At 37.2% G+C, this 12,859-nt stretch overlaps 1 protein-coding gene across 16 annotated transcripts in view; it reads right to left on the reverse strand.

Annotated features, from left to right (window-relative positions):
• The window catches only part of DLG1 (discs large MAGUK scaffold protein 1), a 178,745-nt gene that overhangs the window by 63,109 nt on the left and 102,777 nt on the right, over positions 1-12,859 (reverse strand). For all 16 annotated transcript variants that reach the window (XM_060198474.1, XM_007517426.3, XM_060198473.1 and 13 more), the window contains 5 exons: positions 10,600-10,650; positions 7,285-7,409; positions 4,510-4,679; positions 2,427-2,563; positions 953-1,097 (listed from right to left, as the gene is read on the reverse strand). In XM_060198474.1, coding sequence (XP_060054457.1) covers positions 953-1,097; positions 2,427-2,563; positions 4,510-4,679; positions 7,285-7,409; positions 10,600-10,650 — 628 coding nt within the window. The remainder of the gene's footprint in view (positions 1-952; positions 1,098-2,426; positions 2,564-4,509; positions 4,680-7,284; positions 7,410-10,599; positions 10,651-12,859) is intronic.

Here is a 12,859-nt window from a genome sequence, read left to right on the forward strand (position 1 = left end):
TATTATAAAACCTATAAATTAAATAGAAAACTTAAGATTTAAGAACATTACCCACAATTCAACTCTATACAATGTAATTGCTTTTCACATATAACTAGAGATTACACTAGGGCCTTGAAGTATAAAAATATCTGTTCTCATACAACCGACAGTATAGAAAAGTCTAAGTTTTAAAAATATTTCAAATTAGCATTTCTTAAAGTGAGAACCAGTAGACCAAAAGCATCAAAAGTATCTGGCTTGTTAAAATAAATTTCTGTGTTTCATTGTGATAGAAATAGAAGAAAATAAGAATTATTCGCAGACACCTACTATATACGTAAATGTTTGAGAATTAATGCAGTAATTCTGATGTAAAACCCAGCTTTTTTTTTTTGTTATCTTTATTTATGTATTGGATAGAGACAGCCAGAAATAGAGAGGGAAAGGCTAACAGAGAGGGAAAGGCTAACAGAGAGACACCTGCAGCACTGCTTTACCTCTTGCAAAGCTTTCCCCTTTCAGACGGCGACTGGGGGGCTCGAACCTGGGTCCTTAGGCACCATAACATTAGAGCTCAGCCAGGTGCACCACCACCCGGGCGCTAAACCCATCTTTATTAATGTAAAACCCCCCCCTTTTCTAAAGAAACTTGTAAAACATAAGGTTGGTTTTGGGGGCTTTTCTCTTTGATTTTTTTTTTTTAAAGATTACTTTATGAGAGACAGGGAAAAAAGGAAAAGAGACAGGTCCAAATCCTGCTCTATTCCCACTGAATGTGGGCTCAGAGATTGATCTGGGGCCTCATCCATGAAGTCCATCCACTGAGTCACCTTCCTGGTTGCAAAATTTATTATTTTAAATAATGAATTAGATTAAAACGTTTAATAGTTTCCTTAAAATATTTGTATAATGTTTAATCTGTACGTTGGGAAACTTTCATTAAAATATATCATGTTTAATGCAGACTTACCATTGGTGATATCAGGTGGTGCATAGCCATCATTCATATACATACTTGTGGGTTTGGCCACTTTCAAATAAACAAAATCAGATGTATTCTTTAAAGCAGTTACTGCTTCTTCATGAGTAACTTCTTCTAAACACACACTATTCACCTGAAAATTCCAAAGGCATTAAATATTTTAAGACACTGCACTTCTTTCTACATTTTGGTTACAAATCACACTAAAAAGACAGGGAACATAAAGGAATGATATAAAAAAATATAAAGGTTTGTGGCAAGAAAATATCCATTTTCTAAAAAAATGTATCTGAAAATTTAAAAAAATTTTATCTTTATTTATTTATTGGATAGAGACAGCCAGAAACTAAGAGGGAAGGGGGAAATATTGAGGGGGAACGACAGAGAGACACCTGTAGCCCTGCTTCCCCACTTGTAAAGCTTTCCCCCTGCAGATGGGGACCGGGGGCTCGAACCTGGGTCCTTGTGCATTGTAATATGTGCGCTCAACCAGGTGCACCATCACCCGGCCCCTCATTTCTTTATATTGACTAATAATAGAGCTCTGCTTAGCTCTGGCTTATGGGAATAATGATGGTGGGGGAAATGAAGCTGTAACTCTGAAGCTTCAGGCATGAAATTCTCATTAAATAACCATTGTGCTATCTCCCATTAATCCCTAGCTTTCTTTTAATATAGTTTTTAAACTTTTAATTAGTTAACTAATTAATTAATTCTGCTTCCAGGGTTATTGCTGGGGCCTGGTGCCTACACTATGGACCCACTGCTCCTGGAAGCCATCTCCCCCCCCCCCCATTGTTGGTGTTGCTGGAAAGGACAGAGAAACCGAAAGGAGGGAAGACAGAAAGGGGGAGAGAAAGATAGATACTTGCAGACCTGCTTCACCGCTTGTGAAGAGATTCCCTCCCCCCCCCACTCCCCGGCAGTTTGAACCAGTATCCTTGCATTTCAGACTATGTGTGCTTAACCCCCAATTTTATTTATTTTGATAAGGTAGAGACAAACTGAGAGAGAAAAGAGACAGAGAGGGAGAGAGCGAGACAGAGAAATACCTGCAGCATTACTCCACTGTTTACAGAAGTTTTCCTCTTGTAGGTGGGAGCTGGGGGCTTGAACCTGGGTCCTTCTGCATAGCAATATGTGCACTTTATTAGAAGTGCCCCTGCCTGGCCCCCTAATGTTATTTTCTATGATATCAAGTTATTTATTACAAATGCAATTGCTTATGCATGCTAATAAAAAGTCTATTCTCAGGCACTTAGGAATATACATGGGCATATCTTAATACTTTTAGAAATAAAGTAAGGTTCTGTCAAATTTATTTTCAATCTGCAAATGGAAATTTTTTGATCTGAGCAGGGCTACTGTTCACTCATTTAAATTTTGATTTGTAGAAATTCTAGTGTCTATCAGAAAAAAGATCACAAAATGATTTGTAAAATTAAAGACTTCTCATACTTACAGCTAAAAGTTTATCTCCTATCTGCAGTTTACCATCTTTATGTGCAGCACCTCCTTCAATTATTTTGGTTACATAAATACTATTATCCCCAGGGATATGCTGATTTCCAACACCACCTGCAATGCTGAATCCAAGACCTGTTTAGTAAACATTAATTTTAGAAAGTCATAAATGAGTGTTCAAGGCCAGGGGGAAAAAAAAGTTAAAAACTAGAAAGTAATTTCAACATGCAATTTTTTAAAACAGAAAATAATTTATTCACTCAATTTAAAGACCGTAAACATTTGTTCTATAATTAGGAGACAAGTTTAAAATAGGTACTCATCCCCCGGTTCCCCACCTGCAGGGGAGTCACTTCACAAGTGGTGAAGCAGGTCTGCAGGTGCCTATCTTTCTCTCCCCCCCCCTTTCTGCCTTCCCCCTCCTCTCCATTTCTCTCGGTCGTATGCAACAACAACGACATCAATAGCAACAACAATAACCGCAACAATAATTAAAAAAAAGCAAGGGCAAAAAAAAGGAAATAAATAAAAGATTAAAAAAATTAAACAGGTACTCTTATAATTACAGATTATAAGCTCATACCAATCAGGTTACTTCTTTTTCTTTATTTGTTTTGGATAGAGACAGACAAATTTAGAGGGAAAGGGAATATGGAAAGGACAATTTTGCTCTTTTCCTACTGTTCTGTGAATTATTTTATTTTATTTTTTGCATACCTGGGCCTTGCTCATATGGGATTTCATTGTTCCTGTATTAACTGTCATACAGAGAGACAGAGAATATGAGAGACACACTATTATACTGGGGCTTGCCTGGTGTTGTGCACTCCCATGTGATTCCTGGGTTGGAACTGGGCACGAATATCTGATGTTGGGCCTCACTCATGCAAGAAATATGGTATACTTGCTGAACCACCTCTCTAGTCAAAGGGAATTACATATATATGTATGAAGAAATTTCTGTAATTCATAAATTCTACTATTTAATGAAGGATTAATTTGAAGTTCCCTATTTCATTTTAAAGAAAATCTGCTGTAAAATCACCATTTATCACAAAGCCACCAACTAGAATCAATTTTTTCTATTTATTCTCAATTCCACTGATATTTTTCAAAATTCAAAAATTACATCTTAACTGTCTCCACTGCAAATATAACTGTTATATTCATAAATACTATCTTCGTTTACTTAGCCTGTGTTCTGCATTTAATGTACTTAATATCAAAAGAGGTAACAGTAATGATTTCATACAGTTTCAATGTATTTAAATATAATCCTACTTAAACATCAGCAGATATCACAGAAATTTTTTTTTTTTTTTTTTTTTAATCAATACAAATGCTTTATTAACAGTGGCCGGCCATCCTGGCGAGGGCTGGGTGGTGGAGCCGACATCCGGGACCTGGAAGCTGGGGGGGGGGGGGGGGGGGGGGCTAGCGCAACCTGCGGGCCTCCCGCTCCGACTCCAGCAGCGTGAGCACGTCGCCCTCCCGCACGGGGCCCTTGACATTGCAATCTTATGGTTTGCATTATGTTTCAACATCATGTTAATTTTTTTTAAATGTATGCAAGCGCCAGAGATAACCAGTAATGCTGATCTCAGTAGGTATGTTGTAATTACACTTAATTTGAACTTCATTCATATGAGATACACAGTCAGTTTCACATGAGAGAAACTGAGAAGAGAAAGAGCATCATTTTGGTACAAGGTAGTACCAGATTTCAAACTGCAGCCCTTGGGCATACAAGCCTCACACTCTACCAGTGTAGCTATTGGATTGTCAGAAAAGTCATGACTCATTTTTCACATAGAAAAACATAGTATTTCCCTAGGTACTTAGACATTAAGAATTTTGTCTTTAAGGTTAACAAGAGAGCTGAGCTGGGAGGGTCCCTTTGTCATGCACTTGACCCAGGTGCAAGTTTGGCTCCCACTTTACTGATGGAAGCTTCTATGCTATGATTCTGTGGTATACCCTTTCTCTCCCTCTGTATCTACCTGAAAAAATTGAGCTGGCACAATGAAATCCTGGTAATAATGAGGGAGGGGAAAAAAGGTGCTTTCTGTTTTATTTCCTACCTTTAGGGCCTTTAATTAGTTTTATTTCCATTATTTTTTCTGATACCGGTTTCCGTCTTTTTACATACAAGCGTACAATAGATCCTGCTTCTTTCAGTGCTTCAACTGCTTTGCTATGTGTCACATCGCGAACATCTTCTTCATTTACTCGCAGTATACAATCATTGACCCTGAGAAAAAATTGGAAAGAATTCAAGCAAATTTTTATAGAAACTTATTTCCTATTTTTAAGATTTATTTGTTTATAATATAAGGGAGAAAATGAGAGGGAAAGATAACCAGAACAATCCTTAGCTCTGGTATAAGATGGCCCAAAGAATAGAATCTATAGCCTCTGGGGCCTCAGTCATGCAAAGTTAGTGCTCTAACAGGCTGAATGAACTATCTCCCTAGTCCTAACATTTAAATACCAATTTTTTTGCTTTGTGAATTTTTTTTGGTTGCAGTTTTCACTTTTAAGGTATAGCAAGGTATTTGCTAGAGAAAATATAAACAATTTATAATAAATTCCAATGCATCAAACAGAAATAGCCATTTCCAAAGGGCTAGAGAAGTGCAGATTACACAACAAATAGTAAACGATAAAACAGCTGTCACTTGCATGCTTACTACATGTAGACATTAAAATTCTTTATAAAAAGTATGAATATCCGTTTGTCACTAAGCACATGTCATGTATGATTCTTAGTGTCTTCATTCTTATAAAAATATATAAGATAGATTCTTATTTCTACTCTTACTTTAGGGATAAAGAAAAGGAACTGAGAATTCAGATAATTTTCTTATGGACAACCAGATAAAGACTGACAAAGCTGTTAATTCAAAGACAGTGAAACGGGGGCTCAGAACAAACGATTACATTATAGTCATAGAGACAGTATGTAGATGGTAAAACTGAGACTAAGAGAAAAAAATGTCATAACCTATGGAAACAACACAGCATGCTAAAAAAGGCATTTTCTGAAAAGAAATATTAAACTAAGAGGCCAATGTTACTTTACCTAAGAAAAGACACTAACTTATTCAAAGTTTATATTACTTTATTTTGTGGTATGGGTTATAAATTCATACATATAATCAATTCCCTGTATCTTAAGTAAATTCATGTACATTTTTCCTTAAGTGTTTTATTTATTTTTTTAAAAAGCTTTTGGGCATCAAAGAGGAACAATTTCATCATTCCAGGCTACTTTCTCATTCAGATAGAGAAACAAGAGGGGAAGGAGTGGAAAATCACAGCATGGGAGCCTCCTTCATTGCCAAAGCACTTCCCATGTGGTTCCCGGTTTGAGCCCCCAGTTCCCAACCTGCAGGGGGGTCGCTTCATAGGTGGTAAAGCAGGTCTGCAGGTGACTATCTTTCTCTCCCCACCTCTGCCTTCCCTTCTTCTCCCGACTTCTGTCTTATCCAACAACAACATCATCAATGACAACAGTAACGAAAATGAGGGCAACAAAATGGGAAAAATGGCCTCCAGGCTTAGTGGATTCATGGTGTAGGCACCCAGCAATAACCCTGGAGGCAAAAAATCAAAGTAATAATGATGAGTGAATAAGCAAATAGATGTTAAAGAGAGAGAGAGAGAGAGAGAGAGAGAGAGAGAGAGAGAGAAGACATAATTCACTAGTTAGATTACCTGCATTGCTATGCACACACCACCATTGCTATAAGAAATACTAATGGGGGAGTCGGGCAGTAGTGCAGCGGGTTAAGTGCACATGGCGCAAAGCACAAGGACCTGCGTAAGCATCCCGGTTCAAGTCCCTGCCCAGCTCCCCACCTGTAGGGGAGTCACTTCGCAAGCAGTGAAGGAGGTCTGCAGGTGTCTGTCTTTCTCCCCACCTCTGTCTTCCCCATCTCTCTCCATTTCTCTCTGCCCTATCAAACAACAAAGACACCAATAACAACAACAATAAAATTACAAGGGCAACAAAAGGGAATAAATATTTTTTTAAAAAAGAAATACTAACAGGCTTATTTACTTTTTCAATTCCACCACCATTTTACTCATGACATCTTAATTTATAGGATTTTTGTTATCTCAAGGGTCCCATTTCCACACTTTCCCCAAATAGATAGCAGTACATTTCACCTCAACCAAACCATCGTCTAATTCTACTATAGGGACTTAGGTCCCCAACCTTGCTTAGTTATCATCCTTTCTCCTTCTGAATCCCCGAGTCTGCTGTGAGAGACTTATGTCTATTGAGGATGAGGCCTGTACTGTCCTTTGCTTTGTTTCTTAGAGCCAATCTGTGAATCAGATCATCCAGCATTTCTTTTTCCTTTTGGCTTATCTTGTTCAACAAGGTTCCCTCTTAAAGGGCCTTACTTGAAATAAAAGTACTGAGTGTGCTCAGTATTTCACTCAGATGCTCTCACTTATATGTTAGTAACAAGGAAAACCAAATAAAGAAGTCTTTTGTCTCAAGCTACAGAACTGAGGTTATGAAGGGTACTGGAGGTGGAAGCCCAATGAACTCTGGTAGAAGGATACTGGTAATTTGTGAGGAGTGAAATGTGGTAACACATTTTGAAGAGGTGGGAAATCTTACTTCTGAAATCTAAGTTTTGTAAACCAAGGCCATCTCAAAAAACAAAGAGGTTAAAGTAGAAAATAATATTTAAGACACAATTATCTTATTAATTTGTCATTGGAGCATTTACCTAATGTTATTATAATATTGTTTCTTACCTGTATTTATGTCTTGATTTAGTTTGACTGAAGAAAAATAAAGTATGTTGAACATGACTACAGAATGTATAAAAACATACCGTAATCTTCCATCTTGGGCAGCTGCTCCCCCTGCAATGATTTTGGTAATGAATATACTTGAGTCATCTCCAATATGTGGGTTGTCTGTACCTCCTGCAATACTGAAACCAAGCCCTGAATTTCCCTGGGGACAAAAAGGCAAAAACTGAGATTGGATTATTTTTATTGACAGATACCTTATAGGTGTTAGAAATTGAATTAACACATTCATAAAGTATATATGTGGGAATATATATGTTAATACTCTAAATTAAGAAACAAAAGGAAAGCTCTTCTTTCTATGAGAAATTCAGAGGGATTACTACTGAACAGGTGAGGCTGAAGAACATGCACTAAGTACCTTGGAGTCTAGTCTATGGTTCTTTATTTAAAATACAAGCAATTTGTTTTTGGATTAGTCACCCACCTGCAAAGGTGTTACTATTTGGCCTCTTTCCTTTAGACTGTACCTCACTCATGTTTACTACAGTAAATCTTTCCTAAGAGAAAAACACTGAAGTCATTTTTCTGTTGCAGTTATTCTTGAAAAAGTAAAACCAATATATTGTCTTAGCCTTAAAAGAAGGACGGGTAAAGGGTGAGCTTTTCCCCCTACAACTCTGCCATTCGCTTATTTTAAAAAATCACTTAATTATATCTGTTTAGCAACAGATACAATTAGCATCCTTGATAAGTTTAATGAAGACACCTGAGTAGCAAATAGCATTTTCAGTATGCAAAAGTCCTAACTGAAAACATAAATTGTGAGCTTATTTGACAACAAGCTCAATTTTGCTAAAGTTGTACAACCTCTTTTGCTTGTTTTACACACTGGATATCTGAATATTTTCTTTGAAGACTTATTTTGCTATAAGCAGTTGTAAAAGATAATTATTCTAAATAATAGTATCAAAATATTTTTCCAAGAATGTTCTAACATAGACTCTTTCAGCTAACTCAAATAAAAAGGATATATTTGGATCAATTAACTTAACTAATTAAACATTCACTCTCTTGTTTACTTATTCTTTTCTTTCCATCCTTTCCCTTTCTTCTTAGAATGAGGGCCCTGTGCATGTGCTATTCTCAATGCTTTAGGGATAGCCTTTCCATTTAGAAAGCAGAGCAAGAAAGAGAGCAACCAGAGAACCACCAGAGAACCGCAGTCTCCCCTGGTGCCTCAGCACTCTCATGTGGTGCCAGTCTTTGAAACTGGGCTGTAAGCATGGCAAGACACATGTCCTATCAAGTGAGTTCACTTTTGACCTTTTCTGGGCTCTTCTACTTTAATTGGAAAGTTTTCTAAACTCCCAGGAGTTATGCTGCATAGGCTTGAAGTGTAGGTGTTGATTTGATACATTTATATATTTCAATAAGATTACCACCACAGATTCAGCCACTCATAACTATCATTTCTTTGCAGTAGTAAGAACATTCAGAAAGCCTTGCTTCTTAGTAATTTTGATATATATAGGACTTAAAAAAACTATTTGCTCTGATAGAAGAGAGTATAATTGAGAAGTAGGGGAAAGTGGTGGGAGGAGATACCTGCAGTTCTGTTTCATCACTTGTGAGGCTTTCCTCTGCAGGTAGGGACCGGAGGCTTGAACCTGGGTCCTTGTGCATGGTAATACATGCACTTATCCCACCCTGTATATAGGACTTTAAAAAATTTTAATTGTAGATGGACAAATAAAGACCAATGATTGGTCTATATGCCTATGATCATTATGTTGTGTACTGGATATACAGAACTCACTCGTCTTCTAGTTGTAAGTTTGGATCTTTAACAGCACCTTGATTTCCAGTACTTAAGTTCTTTATTAGGAAAAATACAATGTACAATCCTGACTAAATAAAATAATTGAAAAGGCAAGTGGAGAGAATACAAATGAGTAAGACAGGGGCCAGGCAGTGGTGCACAAGATCTTGTTTATTACAACTATGGTTAATACTGTACAAAGAAAGAAAACTGATGAAACACCATGTTATTGGGATAAAAATACTTATTTAAAATAAATAATTTTACATAAGAAAAATAAATAAGTGGTCTGGGAGGTGGTGCAGTGGATAAAGCATTGGATTCTCAACCTTGAGGTCCTGAGTTTGGTCCCTGGAAGCACATGTACCAGAGTGATGTCTGGTTCTTTCTATCCTCCTATCTCTCTCATGAATAAATAAATTCTTAAAAAAATAATAAAATTAAAGAACAAGAAAAATCTGAAAAACTTTCATAATCTAGAGAAGTCTGAGGAGACATGATAAATGTCATGTGGAAATCTTGAATGAAGCCCTGGGAAACATACAAACTAAGGAACTCTATAAAGTTCGGACTTCAGTTCATAATAATGTATCATTATTAAACCACATGCATTCTAGGAATGTAAGATGTCAGCAACTGGCAAAACTGAGTTGAAGATAAATGGGAATTCCCTGTACAACTTTTCTGTCAATTTAAAACTACTTACAAATAAGTCCATTTAAAATATTGTTACTTCACGTGTGGAATGACAACCCTTCAGCTTCATTACTTGGGTGAGACCTTTCCTTTTATAGTACACTCTAATTTCATCTCAGGTAGTTCACTTTCTAACAAAGCCCCATAACCTAGACATACAACAGTTTCTGTGAGAGAGAGCTTATGTTCACACGTATCCATAAACTACTGCAAAATATATACCTGAAAGCAGGATTACACTAGAGTTTGCAGTGAGTACCTCCCTAACACTTCCTCTCCACTATTCCAAACTTGGGATCCATGATTGCTCAACAAATTGTTTGGCTTTGTATGTTAACTCTCTTTTCAATCACCAGGTTCCAGATGCCACCAGGATGCTGGCTAGGCTTCCCTGGATTGAAGACCCCACCAATGTGTCCTGGAGCTCAGATTCCCCAGAGACACACCTTACTAGGGAAAGAGAGAGGCAGACTGGGAGTATGGACCGACCAGTCAACGCCCATGTTCAGCGGGGAAGCAATTACAGAAGCCAGACCCTCTACCTTCTGCAACCCTCAACGATCCTGGGTCCATGCTCCCAGAGGGCTAGAGAATGGGAAGGCTATCATGGGAGAGGGTGGGTTATGGGGATTGGGTGGTGGGAATTGTGTGGAGTTGTACCCCTCCTACCTTATGCCTTTGTTCACTAATCCTTTCTTAAATAAAAAATTAAAAAAAAAAAATATTGTTAAAGAAAATAATAAAAAAGTCACTACCATGGTTCTGTTTTTTGAATGCATTTCTATTTGTGTTCTATATGAATGAACAGTGTAATTAATGAGTTCGTTACTGCAGCAGATTAATGCATAAGAATTTTAAGAAAATTACAATTTTTTACCCTTTCAAGTGTGATTTCTTCATATTCAAAATCTGCATCAGTGCCATTAACCTAAATGGGGAAAATAAAGGATGACAAAATTGAAAATGCAAATGTAAAGACAAAATTTTCATGAATTATTAATGAAAACCTGTTCAATATGATGGTGGTGATGAAGTAATAAGACTTCATTTTAGGAATTTTAAGCGAGATTTTCAAGGTATTATACTGTGTTCATAGTACTGTGACTTTCAAATAGTAAGGAATGTATTTAGCTTTTAATACTGAGCATATTTAGCTTTTAATACTGAGCATCAATCCTACTCTTGCCTTGATCTACACATCTACTCATTTGTTAATATCTGGATTCAAATACTTCCATTTCTTTCTTCCTTCCTTTCCTTTCCTTTCCTTTTTTTTTTTTTTAAAGATTTTATTTATTTATTAATGAGAAACATAGGAGGAGAGAGAAAGAGCCAGGTATCACTCTGGTACATGTGCTACTGGGGATTGAATTCAGGACCTCATGCTTGAGAGTCCGATGCTTTATCCACTGCGCCACCTCCCGGACCATTTTCTTCTTTTCTTTAACCATCACCACTTCATTCATATTTTTATTACCTTGGTTCAAGTTTTTATTAATCTTCTCTGGGCTACAGCCAACATAATTATATAATCTCTTAGACTAGAATTTTCTATTATTTAAATCATCCAATATCAATATACATTACACACATGTTTCTGAAGTGCTTATCTTATAACACAGTTCCTCTAAAACTTTCAGAAACCCCTTTATGGGGGGGTATTTAATGGATTACAGTACAGGTGAACATTTCTCATCCCTCAGCAAAACACTCTCATCTCCAACTTAAAGTCCTTTTCAACCACCATGTACCAGACTCCTGTCCATAACCCAGTCCCCTCTCTTCTCATCTTTCCCCAGAGTTCTTTGCTTTGATGCAATATACCATATTCAGTCAAGTTTCATTTTGTGTTTTCCTTTTCTGTCCTTGTTTCTTAGGTTTCACCTATGAGTGAGATCAGTTGGTATTCATCCTTCTTTTTGGCTATTCTTACTTAATGGGATTTCTTCAAGTTCTATACAAGATGAAGTAAAGGAGATGACTTCATCATTTAAAAAAATTTTTACTGGGAGAAACTAATGGTTTACAGTAAATACAGTTATTGGGACATGTGCAAAATTTCTGTTTTTTGCTAAACACTCTCACCTGCAGCTGAGGTCTTCCTCCACTATCATGCTCCAGGATGTGAAAGCCCCCCCCATCCTGGGTCTTTTATTTTGGTGCAATACAAGTTCTACTTTGTGTTTCCCTTTCTGTTATTTTCCTCAACTTCTGTCCATAAATGAGATCATCCCATATTCACTCTTCTCTTTCTGGCTTATCTCACCTAGCATAATTCCCTCAAGCTCCATCCAAGATGAGAACAAGAAAGTGAATCCATCATTCTTAATAGCTGAGTAGTAACGTTCTCAGCCACTCACTTGTTCTTGGTTCAGGCTGCTTCCAGGTTCATTTTTTAAGAAAAGAAGTGCATATGGGGAAGACCAGAGCACTGTTCAGGTCGGGCTTAAGGTGGTGCCAGGGATTGAATCTGAGACCTCAGAGTCTGAGGCATAAATGTCTTCTGCAAAACAATTATGCTGGGAGTTGGGCTGTAGTGCAGCGGGTTAAGCGCAGGTGGCGCAAAGCACAAGGACTGGCATAAGGATCCTGGTTCGAACCCCGGCTCCCCACCTGCAGGGGAGTCGCTTCACAGCCAGTGAAGCAGGTCTGCAGGTGTCTATCTTTCTCTCCTCCTCTCTGTCTTCCCCTCCTCTCTCCATTTCTCTCTGTCCTATCCAACGACAACAACAATAATAACTACAACAATAAAACTACAAGGGCAACAAAAGGGAATAAATAAATAAAATAAATATAAAAAAACAAACAAAAAACAATTATGCTGTAGTCCCTGTCCTCTTTCAAAAACTCTTATTAAAGGCCCTGTAGGATAGACTGATTTCAATTTATTATTCAGCTTTCATTTTAACAAATCCTTTATGAGCCATACCACATCTGAATAACTAGCTATTTTCCTTTACACCTTCTGCAACTTCCCCCATCTCATCTGTTAATTTTGTACTTCCTCTGGCACAAATTTCACTTACATATTTTTTGTTCAAATTTTATTCACCATTCAAGTTCTTGGTGACATCTTATAGGCAAAGAGCTCTCTTTCAATGTATTCTCTAGTCTCTCCTTGAAGTAATTCCCACAAT

The sequence above is a fragment of the Erinaceus europaeus genome, chromosome 9 (genome assembly GCF_950295315.1).
Source record: "Erinaceus europaeus chromosome 9, mEriEur2.1, whole genome shotgun sequence".
Taxonomy (NCBI): Eukaryota; Metazoa; Chordata; class Mammalia; order Eulipotyphla; family Erinaceidae; genus Erinaceus; species Erinaceus europaeus.